The sequence below is a fragment of the Panthera tigris genome, chromosome C1 (assembly GCF_018350195.1).
Source record: "Panthera tigris isolate Pti1 chromosome C1, P.tigris_Pti1_mat1.1, whole genome shotgun sequence".
Taxonomy (NCBI): Eukaryota; Metazoa; Chordata; class Mammalia; order Carnivora; family Felidae; genus Panthera; species Panthera tigris.
Window position 1 is genome coordinate 71893172 of NC_056667.1, and position 21059 is coordinate 71914230.

Consider the following 21059-nt stretch of genomic DNA (forward strand, 5'->3'; position numbering starts at 1 on the left):
GCATTTAGCTTTCTATTACATTTTGAGAAAATTTATAAATAATTAGCTCAAATTACTAAGACCATAAAACCACTGTCAGAACAAGTAAATATGCAGTACGCATAATATCATTTAAAATATCCCTGGAAAATTCCAGGTATAGGCTTATATTATTTGGAGGGATTGTATGCTTATAGTATGTTTTTTTCCTTTGTTACAACTTAAAATTTGGTGCTATTAAAAGACATTCACATAACAGTTGTTTTAAGAGAAGCACTTTTTGAAGAGTATTTATATGATACTTACTCTTGGTCCCAGTTCTCCAAAGAGTCCAACTGGTCCTTCTTCTCCCTTAGATAAAAATCAGAACATTTCATGGCCTGAAATAAGTACTTAAAAATGTAAACACTTATTCTATTTATTCTGAAACCTGAAACTCACTCTGAGATGTGACGAAAATAAAGCTGTGGCTTGTTTGTATTTTAGAACTGTATCATCCCATAACGTTTTAATTTTTTCAGTTACAACACCACATCTACTCTAAGGGATACCTGTACTATTTGACTGTTTTTAAATTGGTAGATGATAAAAGTAATATATAGAAAATTGAGAACGAATAAGAGTAAAAGTGATTAGGGTATCCATCACAAAATCAGGATATCTGACAAGGGGCTAATATCCAAAACATAAAAGGAACTTATACGACTCCATACCAAAAGCCAAAAAAATCCAATTAAAAAATGGGCAGAGGACCTGAAGAGACATTTTTCCAAAGAAGACATACAGATGGCCTGGAGACATATGAAAAGATGCTCATCATCCCTGGTCATGAAGAAAATGCAAATAAAAATCACAGCGAAGATTAACAATCACTGAGATCATAAATTAAGGATAACCTTTACCTTCTTGGGCTCAGTATCTCTCCCACACAATTAAGTTCTGAATAGATGGAAATTAATATCCATTGGTATATTAAAATATTATTGGCAAAGAATGTTTGCTCTTGGTACATTATAATACTTCATTCATTTAATAAATATAGTTTTGATTCTTAGTTCTGTTTTAAGGCATAGAGATATAAAGGTATATCAGATCCTACCCAAATGGAGCTTAATGTCTACAGCTTTCTTTAGACTAACTTATAAGTCCAATGTCCTTGGGATCAAACCAGTTATAATGTCATAAAATATAAAATCTTGTGTATTCTTCTAGGATCAAAAAATGTATAGATAATCAAAAAATAATTTTTATACATTATTCTTAAAGAGAATGAAAAAGCAATAAATGTTTATTATATTTATTGACATTTTCTAAATATACTGACTTTTCACCTTTAAATAAAAAGTTGATATTACCATATCTGAGTAGCATACACAGACCTATCTAGCTTCATATATTCTACTTTATTTATTTGATCAACGAACATTTTTCTCAATTCACAATTCAATTAAAATAAAATTTCTTGGGTCACAAATATAAAATAGACACAAATAGTAAATATACATCCAAGTACATATGAGGGAGATTCTAGCTCAGATTCCTCAGACATTCCATGGAGATCACTGGCATAAATTACTTAATGAATTCACAACACTGAAAATGACTCCAAATCCCATTTCATAACTGCCAGTGTAAAATGGTAACTTAAAAAATCCTGTACGGCAAAAATTGTCCACACTAAAGCAATGTTTTCTTTAAGCAAAAAATAAAGTCCAAGGAAAAATAAAAAGGGAATACTTGAACTAAAACAATTGCTGACTGAGGTATTTATTTTTTCCATACCTGAGGTCCTTTGAGACCAGGAGGTCCTGGAGGTCCCCTATTTCCAAGGAGTCCCTATAAAAGAAAATAAGCACAAGCAAGAAAAACTTCAGCTCAATTAATATTTTCCAATCAGCATTAATCTGGATATGGGCAATACAATTTGGTACCATTCTTTTCCCATTATGAAGTTATCAAATTGGGTCAGAGGGTAAGTGACCAAAAAGTATAGAGTATCTAAAAAATTGGGAAATGTAGTAAACTTATTCTTTAAAAGTATGTTATCATTCAAATAATCTGCTCAGTATGTTTCTCTTCAACCAGACACAACCAGACACTCAGAAAAAGTACTTCTAAATTTAAAGCAATGGATCCTGGGGCGCCTGGGTGGCCCAGTCAGTTGAGCTTCTGACTTCAGCTCAGGTCATGATCTCGCAGTTCACGGGTTTGAGCCCCCGCGATAGGCTCTGTGCTGACAGCTCAGAGTCTGGAGCCTGCTTTAGATTCTGTGTCTCCCTCTCTCTGCCCCTCTCCTGCTCTTGCTCTCTCTCTCTCTCACTCTCAAAAATAAAGTAAAAAATAAACATTGAAAAAAAAGCAATGGGTCCAATTGTTAATTTGATAATAGTACAACAAATACATAATACAGTATCCACAATGTCTAAAAACAGATGGAAGAGATATATGCTGTTTTAATATCCTTTAAGAGACTAGCAGAATCTAGAACACATTATTTGCACTAAATGTTCTTCAGTTTATTTCCCTTCTTAATACAAGCTGGCAAAAAGAGGAATTTGCAGAAGAAAGTAACAATCTGAATGTGATTAGCAATTTCACGATTAAAAGAAATCTGTTGTTACTCAAAATGCATGCTATTAAAAATCAAATGCTCTGAATAAAAATTCAGCAAAGTCACTTAAAAAAATCTTTCTACTTCAGAAAACACCCTATACTATCTATTTAACATGGTGACATTTTTCTTATTCAGTTCTGTTCCTCTAACTATTCAATGTGTCAGCAAAGTTTTAAGTAAATCCCTTAAAAACTACCTTCTGCATTATTGCTTTTAGTGATTCTATAACCATTCAAAGATTTTATCTAATTTTTAAATGTAGTAAATAACTATGCCAAATAGCAAATCTATCCAGGTAGCTTTAATCATTTGTTCTGGAATGCAGTAAAGTGACAAACTGCACTAAAATCTTGTCTTCACATTATGCCTTGCTCTATCTTTGCTAATTGCAATCAAAAGGTGAAAAACTCTTGGTCAGTTTAAAAGTCTACAATATATTATCACAGGCTTATTATGTACATGGCGCCATTGGAGAAACTGCATGACCTCAGGCAATAACTTAACATTTTTGTGCAGCTTTCTTATTTTTCATTGGAAGAGATGGATTAGATTATTGAAATGGGTGTATGTTGTTGTATGCAAGTCCAACATACATTTGTTTTTGTTTTTTTTTTTTTTTCAGGCAAAAGCATCCTAATTTTACTTAGGGAAACGCTTTCTCCCCATTCAGCCCACACGATTTGAAGGGAGGTGAGTCCATCCCTGACTAAATTTGAGGGTGGACATGTGACATGTACCTAAGTCAGCCAGCATATTCTACATCCCCAGAAACAGTGATTGGTTCAGTAATGAGCCAGAAACCCACCTCAGCCTAACTAAAGGAAATTCTGGACTACATTGGAACAGTTGGGAATAGCATTAAGGATGATGGGAAATCATGAAGGAGAGAGAGCCTGAGAATGAAATCCATAAATTAACACATGAAGAGAGCAGGAGTAATTGGATTCTAATGATATTGTTTGGGGTCCTGGATTTAGTTGTTTGAATTCCTAAACTTTGCTCATATTTATATAATCATGTTTAAGTTTCATTTTCATTACTTACAACTGAAAGAATTCTGACTGATACAATGATGTCTAACTCTTTAGTATCCAAAACATTCTTCAAGATCTCTAAGTGATAGGTTTTAAGTATTTAGACTGACAGAAGGTATGGAATCAATGCTATGATATTTAAGTTCCAACACAGGACAGCTAATGCTTAACTATTTAATTAATTCTTCATTCATTTTTCATCCAACATTTATTAATTTTCTATGTGTAAGGTATAATAAATAGCACATTAGACCCTGAGTATACAAATACAAATGAAACACAGCTCCTATTCTCAATTAATTCCTAATTTATTATTGATGATGGCACTTTAAAATAAAAAATAGTACATAAGAATTGTAATTGAAGTAGAAGTAAAGTATAATGGGAACTTAGACGAAAGAGAAACATCTTCTCTGGGAGAGTCAGAAAGTTTGTAATATTTGCAAATAATTTTTTGCTGAGTTATGATCGGCTAACAAAGCCGATCATTTTTTTTTTATGGCATAAAAAAAGCAGACACTAAGAATCTATTACCAACTCCTGGGGCTCAAAAGACATTGATGAATATACAAGTTTAGATTAGTGTGTATGTGTAAGAAACGGACTCAGCTCCATATCCAGGGTGTAACTAGCTGATGGCTGAGCGATAAAAGAAAACTAAGTTCCCTTATTCTCTCATTGCAGCTTTTTACCCTGCATAGGTGGTATTACTGACCAAGAAACAAAAAGTAACTCTCTCAGGGAAGCAGATAAATCCAGAGTCTTTTTTCCTTTCTCTTCCAAGACCAATTTACAATCTTAAAAAAATTATAAAGGCAGAATTAAAAAAATACTAGTTATATGCTGTTTATTAGAAACACAACTAAAACAAAAATACGGGGAGATTTAAAGTTCAAAAAAGTAGAAAAAGATATGCAAGAGATTCACCAGCTCAAAAAAGCTGAAATAATCATATTAGTGTTACATATGATAGACTTCAAGGTAAGACAGATTATTAGAGTTAAGAGGGTCACTAAATAATGATAAAAGGCTATGTTCACCAGGAAGAGATGAAAAACTCTCAATTTTTATGCAACTAATAAATTCCACTACATGAAGTAAAAATTGATAAAGATAAATTGAGTAATCTAATGTTAGACAGGGAAATTTTAACACATTTCTCAGAAATTACTAGATCTTGGCAGATAAAAATCAGGAATAGAGAAGACTGAAATAGCAAAGTGACCAATCTTGATCTAATGGCCATATGTAAAACACCGAATCCCCAAGTTGGAGTTTACAAAGTCTTTACAAACACACATGGAAGATTTGTGAAAAGTAATCTCAAGAAAGAAATAAGGCCATAAATGTGTATCAACAGTTGCATCAATCACAAAATTGCAGTACATCTACATAGTGTGTTACTATATAGCAGTAAAAATAAATAAGCTGTAATTACATTCATCAGCCTAGAATATATGGGAAAGAAAAGACTGAGTGGCAGGGGCAAATCACTGAAGATTTAATGTACTATGGTTCTATTTATATTAATTTCCAAAACAAGCAAAACAACACATTGGTAAAAGTGTGGCAAAAGTATGGTAAAAGTATGGCAAACACAAGGGAGTTGTTATCTATAAATGCAAGAAGGGAAGTGAGGGATACTTGAGAAACTTACAATGGTCTAATTCTTAACATTAATACAGTTTGTGTTATTGTCATTGTTTAAATTGTGCACGTCTCATATTTATCATGTTAAACAAACAAATTCTTTTTTTTTTTAATTTAAAATAGAATCTGAAGTCGAGTCTGGATATGGATTTCAGCTCTGAAGCTTACTAGGGCTATAACCTGAGTTTCCTTATCTGTAGAATAATGTTACCATCATCATCACGAAGTTGTTACAATAAATAAAAGGGTACCTTGAATATAACAGAGACTCAATAAATATAGTTTTCTTCTTATACATTGCACGTTGATTAGTGTTTACAAGTCTTTAAACTGATATTGCACTTATCTACTCCATATATTCACTACATTCATATTTAAATTTGCTATTATTGTTCTTCTGAAAACAACTCTTTCATCATTTTACTCTCAAAATCTTCCATAGAGTAAAAGAGTGGAGTTTCAAATGCAACTGAAGTCGTTATCAGCTTAAAATAGATTGCTATAACATAAGAGGTTTCATATAAACCCCATGGGAACCACCAAGTATCTATAAAAGATACACAAAAGAAAACAAGAAAGGTTTTGAAACATGTCACAGCAAAAATTCAACAAAACATAATGGAAGACAGCAAGAGAGGAAAAGAGGAACAAAGAAGCTATAGGACACAAAACAATTACAATGAACAAAATGGCAATGGTAAGTTTTTCTTTATTAGTAATTACTTTTTTAAAAAATGTTTATTTATTTATTTTGAGAGAGAGCATGTGCAGTGGGGGAGGAGCAGAGAGAGAGGGAGAGAGAGAGAATCCCAGGCAGGCTCCACACTTATCACAGAGCCTGGCTGTGGGGCTCAAACTCACAACCATGAGATCCTGACCTGAGCTGAAGTCAAGAGTCAGATGCTTAACCAACTGAGCTACCCAGGCACTCCAGTAATTACTTTAAATGTAAATGGATTAAAGTCTGCAATCAAAAGACTTAGAGTACCTGAATGGATTTTTTAAAAATCCAATTATATGATATCTACAAGAAACACACTGTAGACAACATATATAAAATGAAAGTGAAACTTGGAAAAAGATATCCCATGCAAATGATAACCAAAAGAGAACAGGTGTGGCCCTACTTACATGAAACAAAATAGACTTTAAGTCAAAAACAGTCATAAGAGACAAAGAAGGATATTAACTAATGACAAAAGGGTCAATTCACCAGGAAGATATACAATTATAAATAAATAAGCACCCAATATCAGATACCCAAATACACGAAGCAATCATTGACAGAACCGAAGGAAGAAACAGACAGCAACACAATCAGTGCAAGAGATTCCAATGCCCTATTTTCAATACTTAATAGAACAACCAGACAGAAGTTCAATAAGGGAAACAGAGGACTTGAATAACACTAAAATCTAAATGGTCCCAATAGATAAAGAACATTCCACACAAAGCAGCAGGATGTATTTTCTTTTCAAGCATATATGGAACATTTGCCAGCATAGATCACATAGATCACATATTAGGTCACAAAACAAATCTTAACACATATAATAAAATTTAAATTATGCCAACTATCCTTTCTAACCTTAATGGTATGAAAATAGAAATCAACAGAAGGAAAGCTGAAAAAGTCACAAATAGGAAGAAATTAAACAACACACTCTTGAAGAACCCATGGGTCAAAGAAGAAATCAAAAGGTAAATTAGAAAATATCTTGGGACAAATAAAAATGAAAACACAATATACTAAAGTTTATGGGATGTTTAAAAGCAGTACCAAGAGGGGATTTTATTTATTATTTATTTATTTATTTATTTATTTATTTATTTATTTAGTGCAAGAGCACACATGCAAGTGGGGAGAGGCAGAGAAAGGGCAAGAGAGAGCTAATCTGTGCTTAGCTTAGAGCCAGACTCAGGGCTAGATCTCACCATTGTGAGATAATGACCTGAGCTGAAATCAAGAGTCAGACACTTAACTGACTGAACAACCTGCAACCCACAGGCCCCCTAGGAGAGAATTTTAAAATGGTACACACCTACATTAAAAAAGATCTCAAATAAGCCACCTAGCTTTACACCTCAAGAAACTAGAAAAAAAAAAAAAAAAAAAGAAAGAAAAAAGAACAAATTAAGCCCATAGTTAAGAGACAGAAAGAAATAATAAAGATTAGAGCAGAAATAAGTGAATAGAAAGTAGGAAAACAATAGAAAAAATGAATAAAACTTGGTAACAATTAATAAAACTTTTGTTAATGAAAACAAAATTGACAAACCTTTAGCTAGACTAACAAAAAGAGAGATTATACTCAAATAAAATAAAAAATGAAAGAGGATCATAAGATGCTAGTATGAACAATTATATACCAACATTTTGGATAACCTAGAAGACACACATAAAATTCCTAGAAACATATATCCTACTAAAACTAAACATGAAGAAATACAAAATCCAATAGATCTCTGAGTAGTAAGGAGATTGAATCAGTAATAAAATATATCCCATCCAGGAGAAGCATAGAACCAAATGACTTCACTGGGGAATTCCATAAAACATTTAAGAAAGAATTAATGCAAATCATTTCAAACTCTTTCAAAAAGTTGGGTAACGTAAAATTTCTGTTCACAGATGACAAGAGGAGGGAACACTTCCAAACTCACTTTATGAGGCCAGCATTACCCTGATACCAAAGCCAGACAAGGACACTACAAGAAAAGAAAATTACAGGCCAAATTCTCCAATGAATATAGGTGTAAAAACCCTCCAAAAAAAAAAAAAAAAAAAAACTAGCAAAATGAATTCAAGAGCACATTAAAGGACCATACATCATGACCAAATAAGATTTACTCCTGGGATATAAGAATTGTTTACATATGAAAATCAATCATATGAGATACCACATTAACAAAACAAAAGATAAAAATAACATGATTATCTCTATGGAGGCAGAAAAAGCATCTGACAGAATTTAATATTCTTTCATGATAAAACACTCAACCAACTAAAAATAGAAGGAAATTACCTCAACCTTATAAAGGTCATATATGAGAGGTCCACAGTTAATAATGTGCTCAACAGTGGGAAAACTGCAAACTTTCCTCTAATATTAAGAATGAGGCATGGATGCTCATTCTCATTGCTTCTATCCAACGTAGTACTAGAAGTCCTAGATAGAGCAATTAGTCAAGAAAGAAAAAAATGCATCGAAGTAGGAAAGAAAAGGTAAAATTTCTGTTCACAGATGACAAGAGCATGCATGTAAAAAATGCTAAGGATGTTAGCAACATATTGTTAGAATTAATAAATGAATTCAACATAGTTGCAGAATTACAAAATCAATACACAAAAATAAGCTACATTTCTATACGTTAACAACAAACAATTCAGAAAGGAAATTAAGAAAACAATCCCATTTACCACAGCATCAAAAACCATAAAATATTTATGAATAATTTTAACTAGGGAGGTGAAAGATTTGTACACTGAAAATTATAAAACACTGTTGACAGAAATTAAAGATGACACAGTGGAAAAAAAAATAAAGATGACACAGTGAAAGATATATCATGTTCATGGACCGGAAGATTTAATACTGTTAAAACATTTACACTATGAAAAGTAATCTACAGATTCAATGGAATCCCTGGTGAGAACTCAATGGCATTTTTTGCAGATATAGAAAAAACAATTCTATCATTCATATGGAACCACAAAGAACCCTCAATAGTCAAAACAATCTTGAGAAAGAAGAAAGCTAGAGGTCTCAATTTCTTGACTTCAAAATATATTGACTCGGGTCATGATCTCACGGTTTGTGAGTTCGAGCCCCGCATTGGGCTCTGTGCTGACAGCTCAGAGCCTGGAGCCTGCTTCAGATTCTGTGTCTCCCTCTCTCTCTGACCCTCCCCCACTCACACTCTGTCTCTGTCTGTCTCTCTCTCAAGAATAAATAAACATTAAAAAATTTTTTAAAAAATGCTATAATAATCAAAACAGTTTGGTACTGGCATAAAGACAGATATATAGACCAATGAAACAGAATAGAGTACCCAGAAATAAAACTACACACACATGGTGAAATAGTCTTTGACAAGGGTGCTATGACTACAATGGGGAAAAGATAGTCTTTTTAACAAACAGTGTTAGGAAAACTGGATATGCAAAGGAATGAAATTGGATGCTTAAATTACACCGTGCATACAAATCAACTCAAAATGGATTAAACATTTAGACATAAGACTTGAAACCATAAAAGTCCTAGAAGAAAACATAGGAGAAACCTCCATTATATTGGTCTTGATAATGACTTTTTGTATTTGACACAAAAACAAAGGCAACAAAAACAAAAATAGACTAGTAAATACTTCTGCACAGAAAGAAAACAACCAACACAGGGAACAGGCAACTTATAGAATGAGAGAAAATATGCATAATCCATAAATATGATTGTTTAATATATAACATAACAAGGAACTCCTACAACCCAACAGCAAAAACCAAATAAGCCAATTAAAATAATGGCCAAAGGACTATAACAGAAATTTCTCCAAGTAAAACACACAAATGATTGAATATATGTAAAATGTTCAACATCACTAACCATTAGGGGAATGCAAATCAAAGCCACAAGGAGACATCACCTCATAACTGTTAGAATGACTATTACAAACAAAAAAGGAAATAAATGTTGACAAGGATGTAGAGAAATTAAAACCCGTGTGCACTGTTGGTGGGAATGTAAAAAAAAATAGTGCAGCCATTATGGAAAACTGTGTGGAGTGCCTCCAAAAATTAAAAAATAGAACTACCATATGATACAGCCACCCCACTCCTGGGTATTTACCTAAAAGAATTGAAAACAGAATCTCAAAGAGTTAAGTGCATTCCCATGTTCAATGCAGCATTACACAATAGTCTATAGGTGGAAACAACTTAGATGCACATCAGTGGGTGAATGGATAAAGAAAATGTGGATATTTAGACTACTGGGCAATGGACTGTTATTCAGCCTTTAAGCGGAAGTAAATTCTAACATATGCTACATCATGCATGAAACTTGAAGACCTTATGTGAAGTGAAATAAGCCCATCACAGAAGAACAAATACCGTATAATTCTAGATATATGAGGTATCTAAAGTAGTGATAGTCATAAAAGCAGAAAGTAGAATGGTGGCTGCTACAGGTTGGAGGTAGAAATTCAAAGTTGCTGCTCAACAGGCATAGCCTTTCAGTCATGCAAGATAAAAATGGTCTAGCGATTTGCTGTACAACATATGGATATAGTTAACATTATTGTACTGTACACTTAAAAATTTGTTAAGAAAGTAGACTTTATGGTATGTTTTTATCATTACAACAAAAAAATCTTTGGGCTTATTAGCATTTAAATTTTTCAGCTTTATATTTAAGATATGTCACAATCTGACTCCTAACTTTTTTTTTTTTTAAGACTGATAGGTTTACTTTTGCCCTCCATCTCTAGTTCATTTTTGTATTTATTGTACAAAGACTTTCATTCCTTGACTCTACCTGGCCAAATCCAATCCATCCATCTCAAAATCCTACTGTAAAGTTTTTCAGAAAAATGGCCATAATAGTCATTCCCTGAGCTCCTTATTGTTCATTTATATGTTGCCTAGTTATGCTTTTTTAGCTTTTCCCATGTGGAAATCTCATACTTCCGGAAAATTACAAGTTCCTAGCAGACAGAAGACCATGTTTTAATCTTATTTCCAAGTAATTTCTTAACACAATACCTCACGCATTGTACAAACTCATAAGTATTTTTCAGCTGACTAAATGATGTCTGGAGAATAAAATGGCTAGTGTAAGAAATCTTGATTTAGCACATGAAATGTGCTCAGGGCTGAGCTGAGGTGCTCTTAGAAAACTATTCAGAGGTATGCATTTTTCTCTTACCAAGTTAGCTCACCTCTATACATATGATCACATGACATTTTCATAATTCAGTGTGAAGGTTATTTCCACATATTCTGTAACATAATTTTATAAATTAAAACAGGCTTCCTATTTCTAATAGTAGGCTTTCTCCAAAAACTTATCAGAGATGTCATACAACAGAAAATGACAGCCTATTTTACCACCCCTAATTCCACAGCCAAAGTAACAACACAAACCATTATAGGAATAAATAAATTATTCTATTTACTGGAGAACAGAGAATATTTATTGGGCACTTACTTTCTGAAGTAAGCAGCAAAGGATGGTTTTTCTAATATTATGAGATACTTGAAAGCAGATGGCCAAATCGGGTGGTTCTTAAAAAGGCTCATGAGAGTATGTTTTGTATCTATATACACACATATATATACACCCACATACCCATAATGAATAGAACCATAATCAACATAAGTTTCCAATCTTAGTTTGAGGTTTTTAGTCAACTGGCAGAAAATGAAGAGAAAATAAAAGGCTTCTTTAGAGCTGTGCCAAATTGCTCTGGAAAGAACCCAACTGGCTTACAAATAGGGTAACCATGTATTTCACATAGAGTGCACGTAATTGTCTTGATGACCTCCTTGAATAGCCTCAACAGGGCTTTAGTAATTGATATTGTCCCTAGTTTCCAAACAAGATATGTATATTAAAATAAATGAAGTTTTAAGATGCTTCCGTGATATTGTGTACAGAACTAAAGATCACGCTAATAGGGTCAGCATGTTTGACTCTGTTCTTCCCTTCTGTTTCTAGAAACGACTTCAATAAAAATAATGAAGCACCAAGAAGAAAAACATAAGCTGACGCTTCTTAACCTACAAAACAAAGTCCTTCTTCTTTTAAAATTTTCTGGTCCTTTTGATAAAATCATCTCTTCTGAAATGTTATTTTAAAATTCAGTAATTTTAAACAATCTATTAGTCTAGTGATGTTCCTGATGAAGCTTAAAGTTCCTGTTTATCGAATACAATTAGATAAAGTAATCCACAAAGTAATTATTACTCATTGGAAATTCAACCATTTGTATTCATTAAAATGTCTGGTTTTCAGGGTTTTTTGTCCCACTTTTAAACAATGTAATTCTAAAACTAAAAGAAGTAATGAGAAGGAAATTTTAAATATCACTATTGTAATATTGGTTGGTTTTATCAGTTGGTTTTCTTCAGTTCTATGACATTTTTCTTTACAAAACTTCAAGAGAAACAAATTTTCCAAACTGAAAAGAATTTAGAAAGCTACCTGGTTCTTTACCTAACATGAAATGCATACTTGAAAACATTAACTTCCATTATCACTTCCTTTTAAAGTAATTCTTAATTTCCTAGAGCAGAATCTGTTTCTCATTTATCTAGGCTCTCATAGCACTTCACCAACTCTTTAATACAGCATTTCTTACAACATTTTGTGCTATTTTTATGGTATCTGTCACCAAACTGTTACCTCATCCAGAGGCGGAACCATGGTTTAGAAATCTATAATCTTTATAATCTATATAAGGGGCACCTGGGTGGCTCAGTCAGTTGGGCGGCCAACTTTGGCTCAGGTTATGATCTCGTGGTTCATGGGTTCAAGCCCCGCATCAGGCTCTGTGCTGACAGCTCGGAGCCTGGAGCCTGCTTCGGATTCTGTGTCTCCCTCTCTCTCTGCCATTCCCCTACTTGTGCTCTGTCTCTCTCTGCCTCTCAAAAAAAAAAAAAATGTTAAAAAAAATTAACAACAACAAAAAGACATCTTTATAATCTCACATTTACTCCTTGGTCTAACACATAAAAGAAATTCAATAGATGTTAAATAAATGAAATACTGAGTGAATGGATAAATGCATGTGTGTATATATGCATCAAGTTCAGTTATGTAGCAGGTGAAGTGTTAAACATTATAGAAGTTATCAATTCCATTCTCTATACTACCTTTCTCTCTCAACATCCCCTCATGCTACTATTTCTATTTTTAAGTTTGGTTTACTGTGATTTCTTGATTGTTTCTACCTTGATGTCAAAGAGGAACTTCAAACTAACTATACCCAGAATGAAACTTCTTGTATTTCCCATCCTCTAAACCTGCTCCTCCTAAGTTTCCTATTTAAATCAATGACAACAGTAACCCAAGTAATAGTCTCAGCTTTATCCTCGAATTCCCTTTCATTTAATAAATTCCAAGTTGTATTGTTTCTATTTCCCAAATAGTTTTTAACACAGTCATTCAATCAATCATGCATTCAGCCAATATCTATTGCATTCCTGTTATATGTTATGGACATTATTATGATTATTGTGATGTTCATAAAATCAGTTAGGCTCTTCTCTCAAAAGCTTATAGTCTAATAGAGAGATAAATCATCAGTTGTAATATATGAAGGTAAGAAGCTTGAGATTTGAACAAGTATAGTACGGTTTGGTCTTCTAAACAGTTTAGCTGGAATAAGGTTTTCAGAAGAGTGATGCTTCCATCACTATATGACTATGTATGTCTATATGATTATAGAGAATAGAGTTAGAGAGACAGGGTAGGTTATAAAGAACCTTGCATAAAAAGTAAAGAAGTGCGAGCCTTAACCTGGAAGCGTGGAGATCACTGAAGGAATAAGCACAAGGATGACATGATAAGATCTATACTTTACAAACATTATTCCATCATCTACTCAGAAGCAGATTTGAAGAAATGCCAGACTGGAGGCTGGAAGAACAAATGAAGGATTATTACTAATGCTGGTGAAAAGTAAAAAGGGCCTGAGCTACAACATTGGCAGTGAAAATGGTTTTAAGTGCAAAGGGGAAATTTTGATTCAAGAGAGAGATCAGTGTAAAGGTAGGTGATAACTGATGGCATGAGGTTGTTCAGTAGTTGAGGAGAGGTTTTGCTGCAAAACGTGTGTGGGACTTGAATACGGAGAAAGAGGAAGAATATTTCTTCCATAGAGACAGAAAAAAAGGGAGAAACATTGCTGTATATATGGAAACTTTGTAGGTGGCCAATAGGGTTGCCAGATAAAATACAGGATGCCCAGTTAAGTTTGAATTTCATGCAAACAATGAATAGCTTTTAGTGTAAGAGTGTTCCACATATTACACTTCCATCCTCTCACAAGCTTCCTTTTCCTGAATGCCATACATCTCCCTTGTCTGGATGCAAATCCTACTCATTCATCATGTCAGCTCAAGTGCTACCTTCTCCGCACAGTTCCCTATTCCATTACTTGTCAGACTGGAGGCTTGTATTACAAATTGAATATTATTCATATGGTTATTATAAAAGTTTTCTTGCATACAAATCAAAACCACACTCAGATATCACCTCACGCCAGTCAGAGTGGCCAAAATGAAGAAATCAGGAGACTATAGATGCTGGAGAGGATGTGGAGAAACGGGAACCCTCTTGCACTGTTGGTGGGAATGCAAATTGGTGCAGCCGCTCTGGAAAGCAGTGTGGAGGTTCCTCAGAAAATTAAAAATAGACCTACCCTATGACCCAGCAATAGCACTGCTAGGAATTTACCCAAGGGATACAGGAGTACTGATGCATAGGGGCACTTGTACCCCAATGTTTATAGCAGCACTCTCAACAATAGCCAAATTATGGAAAGAGCCTAAATGTCCATCAACTGATGAATGGATAAAGAAATTGTGGTTTATATACACAATGGAATACTACGTGGCAATGAGAAAAAATGAAATATGGCCTTTTGTCGCAATGTGGATGGAAGTGGAGAGTGTGATGCTAAGTGAAATAAGCCATACAGAGAAAGACAGATACCATATGGTTTCACTCTTATTTGGATCCTGAGAAACTTAACAGAAACCCATGGGGGAGGGGAAGGAAAAAAAAAAAAAAGAGGTTAGAGTGGGAGAGAACCAAAGCATAAGAGACTGTTAAAAACTGAGAACAAACTGAGGGTTGATGGGGGGTGGGAGGGAGAGGAGTGTGGGGGATGGGTATTGAGGAGGGCACCTCTTGGGATGAGCACTGGGTGTTGTATGGAAACCAATTTGACAATAAATTTCATATATTGGAAAAAAAAACAGATCATGGTCAGTATGGGATATTTTGGACATAGTTATTAAATTATTAAATTAAATATGAATTAAAGAGTAGTATTCCAGTTTATAATATTAAGTCCTCAAGAGGCTTAATTAGTTACTTGCAAATTAAAGTAGGGCTTTTTAAAATTCCCTCATATATGGCTACATAAAAATATTTTATTGGTGAATAGTTATGAATAGTCAAAATTATATCCACACTACCAAATATAATAAAACTTGAGATTCAAATTTCTTATCTATCCTAGATCATTTTACCAAAACACATATTCATGTGTCAACACTAAAAAATACAGTTTTTAACCTTGAGACAATAATAATTTCTATTTAATACAAAGTTTTTCATTTTCTCAAATATTTCTCCTCTCTATACATGTACACTTTACCAAGTCAATTAAATCAAATGCTTTACACTATCTCTATCTTTATCCCTCTTCCATATTGGTTATTTGTTTGAGTACTGAATTACTACTGACCAAGTTAGGGAAAGGAGGAGGAGAATAAAGCCATGTGGAAATCCCCCTCCCATGTTCTCTATCTTCTTTCATATTGTACAGATGAGGCTGTTGGCAGGACTGAAAGCTCCCTGGAACTTCAGCCTTATGAAGAAATGTGAGCTGGGCCCTTTTAGCTCCTTTAACCTTTTACTAGTCTAAATATTCCTAAAGTTTCCAAATAAAGCTTGGAAGGCTAGGAAATCACAAATTTAAAAACAAACCTAATTTCTTTAGAAGTGGTCTTTTTCTCTCGTTGTTACACATCTAGTTGACAGAATTACAAAAGCAGCAAGAGAGAAACAGCTTGTTATATACACGGAAACTCCCCTAAGACTATCAGCAGATTTTTCAGCAGAAACTTTCCAAGCCAAAAGGCAGAGACATAATATATCCAAACTGCTGAAAGGCAAAAAACCAACCAAGAATACTCTACTAGTAAGATTATCATTCAGAATCAAAGCAAAGATAAAGAGTTTTCCAGACAAGCAAAAGCCAAAGGAGTTCATTACTACTAAAGTAGCCTTACAAGAAATATGAAAAGTACTTCTTTAAGTTGAAAAGAAAGAGCATTAATTAATAGCACGAAAACATATGAAAGTGTAAATCTCACTAGTAAAGGTCAATATACAGCAAGGTAGTAGATTATTATAAAACTACTATGAAGGTTAAAAGACAAAAGTAGTAAAACTAACCATAATAGTTAAGGGACACACAATATAAAGAGATGTAAAATGTGATGTCAGAAAAATAAAATAAAATGTGGGAGGTAGTAAAAATGTAGACTTTTAGAATTTGACCAAATTTAAGTTGCTGTCAACTTAAAATAAACCATTATGTGTATACGTATATGATGTTAAATGTGAGCCTTATGTTAACCAAAAAGCAAAATCCTATACTAGACATACAAAAGACAATAAGAAAGGAATCTAAGCACACTACTAAATAAAGTCATAAAAACACAGGGTAAGAGAGCAAGAGAAAGGAACAGAGAAGAACTACAAAACATCCAGAAAACAATGAACAATAGGCAACAAATACATACCTACCAATAATTATTTTCAATGTAAATGGACTAAATATTCCAATCAAAAGACATAGAGCAGTTGAATGGATAAATAAACAAGACCAATCTATGTGCTGCCTATAAGAGATTCACCTCAGGTCTAAAGATGCACATGGGTTGAAAGTAAAAGGAATGCAAATGCAAATGAAAAGAAAGTTGGAATAGTAATACCTATATAAGACAAAACAGACTTTAAAACAAAGACTGTAGGTGTACCTGGGTGGCTCAGTTGGTTAAGTGGCCAACTCTTGATTTCAGTTCAGGTCATGATCTCATCATTCATGAGTTTGAGCTCTGCATTGGGCTCTGCACTCACAGTGCAGAACCTGTATTGGAACTTCTGTCTGTCTCTTTCTGGCCCCCTCCCTCTCATGCTTTCTCTCTCTCTCTCTCAAAAATAAACATTAACAAAATTTAAAAATTAAAACAAAGACTGTAACAAAAGAATAGCATTACATAGTGATAAAAGGGTCAATCCAAGAAGAGTATATAACATTCATAAATATTTATGCACCCAACATAGTAGCACCTGAATTTATAAAGCAAATATTAACAGACAAAAAGGGAGCAATTGATAGTAATGCAATAATAGCAGGAAACTTTAATATATCACTTACATCAATGGATATATCATTCAGACAGAAAATTAATAAGGAAACATTGGCCTTAAAAAACACATTAAATCACAGGGACTTAATAGATGTATACAGAACATTTCATCTAAAAAATGTGAACTACATATTCTTTTCAAGTGCATGTGGAACATTCCCCAGGACAGGTCACTTATTAGACTATAAAATAGGTTTCATAAATTCAAGAAGATTGAAATCATGTCAAACTTCTTTTCTGACTATAACAACATGAAATTAGAAATCAATCACAAGGAAATGAGAAAAACACAAACACATAGAGACTAAACAACATGATACTAGACCTCCAATGGGTCAACAAATAAATCAAAGAGGAAATAAAAAAATACCTTGAGACAAATGAAAACAGAAATCTTTGAAATAACTCTCCAAAATCTATGGAGCACAGCAAGAGCAGTTCTGAGAGGGAAGTCCATAGCAATACAGGATTACCACAAGAAACAGGAAAAATCCCAAATAAACAATCTACATTTATACCTGACAGAACTAGAAAATAAACAATGAAAGTCCAAAGCTAACAGAAGGAAAGAAACATTAAAGATCAGAGTGGAAATAAATGAAGTAGAGAAAACAATAAAAAGATCAATGAAACTAAAAGCTGGTTCTTTGAAAAGATAAAAAAAAATTGATAAATCTCTAGTAAGACTCATCATAAAAAGAGAGAGAGAGAGGGCCCAAATGAAATCAGAATAAAAGAGGAGAAGTTACAACTGACAATACAAAAATAGGAAGAATCGTAAGAGACTACCACAATTATACACCAACAAATCGGAAAACTTAGAAGAAATAGATATTCCTAGGAACACACAACCTTCCAAGAAATAAAAAAAAATGTTAATAGACTGAATTAAAAGTGATAAAATTAAATCAGTAATTTAAAAACTCCCTAACTAACAAAAGTCTAGGACTAAGTGGTTACATAGGTGAATTTGACCAAACATTTAAATAAAAGTTAGTACCTATCCTTCTCAAATTATTCCAAAAAAATAAAGAGGAAGGAATACTTCCAAATCCATTTTACAAGGCCTGCAGTACTCTGATACCAAAACTAGACAGAAACAACACAAAAGAGAAACTTATAGGCCAATAAACCTGATGAATAGCATTGCAAAAATCCTCAACAAAGTATTAGCAAACTGAATTCAACAATACATTAAAAGAATCATACACCACGATCAGTAGAATTTATTCAAGGAATGCAAGGATGGTCAACATCCATAAATCAATTATGTAATACACTATGTCACCAAAACAAAGAATAAAAATAATATGATCATCTCAATGGATGCAGAAAATCGTTTAACAAAATTCAGCATCTACTTATGATAAAAACTCTCAACAAAGTGAGTATAGAAGGAATATATATATATATATATATATATATATATATATATATATAATGGCCAATATAACAAAGGCCATTTATGACAAACCCATAGCTAACATCATACTCAATGGTAAAAAGCTGCAAGATTTTCCTTTAAGATCAGGAATAAGGCAGGGATGCCCATTCATACCACTTTTACTCAAAATAGTACTAGAAATCCTGGTCAGAAGAGTCAGGTAAGAAAAAGAAATAAAAGTATCCACAATGGGAAGGAAGAAGTAAAACTGTCACTATTTGAATATGACACGATACTGTATACAGCAAACCCTACAGATGCTACCAAAAATCTATTAGAACTAATAAATGGATTCAATAAAGTCGCAGGATACAAAATTAAGGTACAGAAATCTATTGCATTTATATAAACTAATGACAAGCTATCAGAAAAATTAAGAAAACACTCCCATTTATAATAGCATCAAAAAGAATAAAAGACCTAGAAATATACTTAACCAAGAAGTGAATGGCCTGTCCTCTGAAAAGCATAAGACATTGTTGAAAGAAATTAAAGACAATCCATATAATAGAAAAGGTTTTTCTGCTCATGGATTGGAAGATTTAATATTGTTAAAATTTCCATGCTATCCAAAGCAACCCACAGATTCACTGCAATCCCTATCAAAATACCAATGGCATATTTCACAGAACTAGAAGGAAGAATCCCATAATTTGTAAGGAACCACAAAAGATGGTGAATATCCAAACCGTCTTGAGAAAGAAGAACAAAGCTAGAGATACTAAGCCCTCTGATTCCCTTTCTATCTTATTTTTCCTTCCCTTCCCTTCCCTTATGTTCATCTAGTTTTGTTTTTTCTTAAGTTCCACATATGAGCGAAATTGTATGGTGTCTTTCTCTGACTGACTTATTTCACTTAGTATACCCATTGGAGGCAAATCATCCCTGTTGGAGGCAAACCACAAGAGACTCTTAAATACGGAGAGGAAACTGAGGGTTCCTGGAGGGGTGTTAGGCTAAATGGGTGATGGGCACTTGTTGGGATGAGCTCTGGGTGTTATATGTAAGTGATGAATCATTAAATTATATTCCTGGAATCATTATTACACTATATGTTAACTAACCTGGATTTAAATAAATAAATAAAAAATAAATTCTCTGATTTCAAACTACACTACAAAGCTATGGTAACCAAAACAGTATGGTACTTGCATAAACAGACATACAGATCAATAGAATAGAGGACCAAAAGAACAACCAAACATGAAAACAATTCCTGATTACCTTGAAATAAGTTGTACAGTTTATTAAACGCAGCCGAGAAAGTTCAAAATATCCAGACACGTTCTGATATTCCTAAAGTCTTCTTTTACCCATTCACTGAGATTTGAGATTAGAAAACACTCTTTCTCTTTGTCTCTCCATATATATATATATATATATATATATATATATATATATATACACACACACACATATATATATGTATATATGTGTATATATATAACCAAAATAAGAATGACCATATATATATACACATATACATATATGTATATGTGTATATATATAACCAAAATAAGAATGTATGTTTGTTGTGTTTGTTTTTTTTTTACCTTAGATCCTTCAGGGCCATTTTGTCCAGGAATCCCAATATCTCCTGGAAAACCCTAGGGAACATAAAAAATATAGAGAGTTTACTCAATCGCCATTACTGTAATTCTAGTAAGCATTTGAAAATTTCCTTTGCCATTCTTTCATGCCCAGTTAAAGTAATTTATACTGCTCAAAAAGTTAATATTAAAGGTTAATTATTGCACAGTTGTTTAACACTGGAATACAGAACTGACAAAGTGTTACGTCCCTTCTAAGAACTCTCACGCCATCTTGGAGTCCTGCAAGGTCACTTAATGTAGTGTTTTGACTTCTATTATTTTCCTCATCAGACTGTAAACTTCCTTGAAGCAGTTTTATGTCTTAAGAACTATTATATTCTCAGCAACTATTATATTCTTGACAACCTGGCACATAGTAAGTGCTAAAAAAAGTTATTTTGTTGTTGTTGTCATTGTTGAGTGACTGATTTGCTTCTTTTGGGGAAAAAAAAAAGACATGTCTGATGGCTACTTCTGGCCCCTGGGCACTGGCTTACAACCACTGGTTCAGAATATCCCTATGGATAATTCATAGTTCCTGTCCATCCTCCAGACGAGTCTGAAACATCTTCTCATT

General features: G+C 33.3%; 1 protein-coding gene across 1 annotated transcript in view; it reads right to left on the minus strand.

Moving 5' to 3' along the window:
- Positions 1–21059, minus strand: part of COL24A1 (collagen type XXIV alpha 1 chain) — a 398425-nt gene that overhangs the window by 227899 nt on the left and 149467 nt on the right. The window contains exons 20-22 of the mRNA XM_015536213.2: positions 20444–20497; positions 1762–1815; positions 286–330 (exon numbers count right to left, since the gene is read on the minus strand). Of these exons, the coding sequence (XP_015391699.2) occupies positions 286–330; positions 1762–1815; positions 20444–20497 (153 nt within the window). The remainder of the gene's footprint in view (positions 1–285; positions 331–1761; positions 1816–20443; positions 20498–21059) is intronic.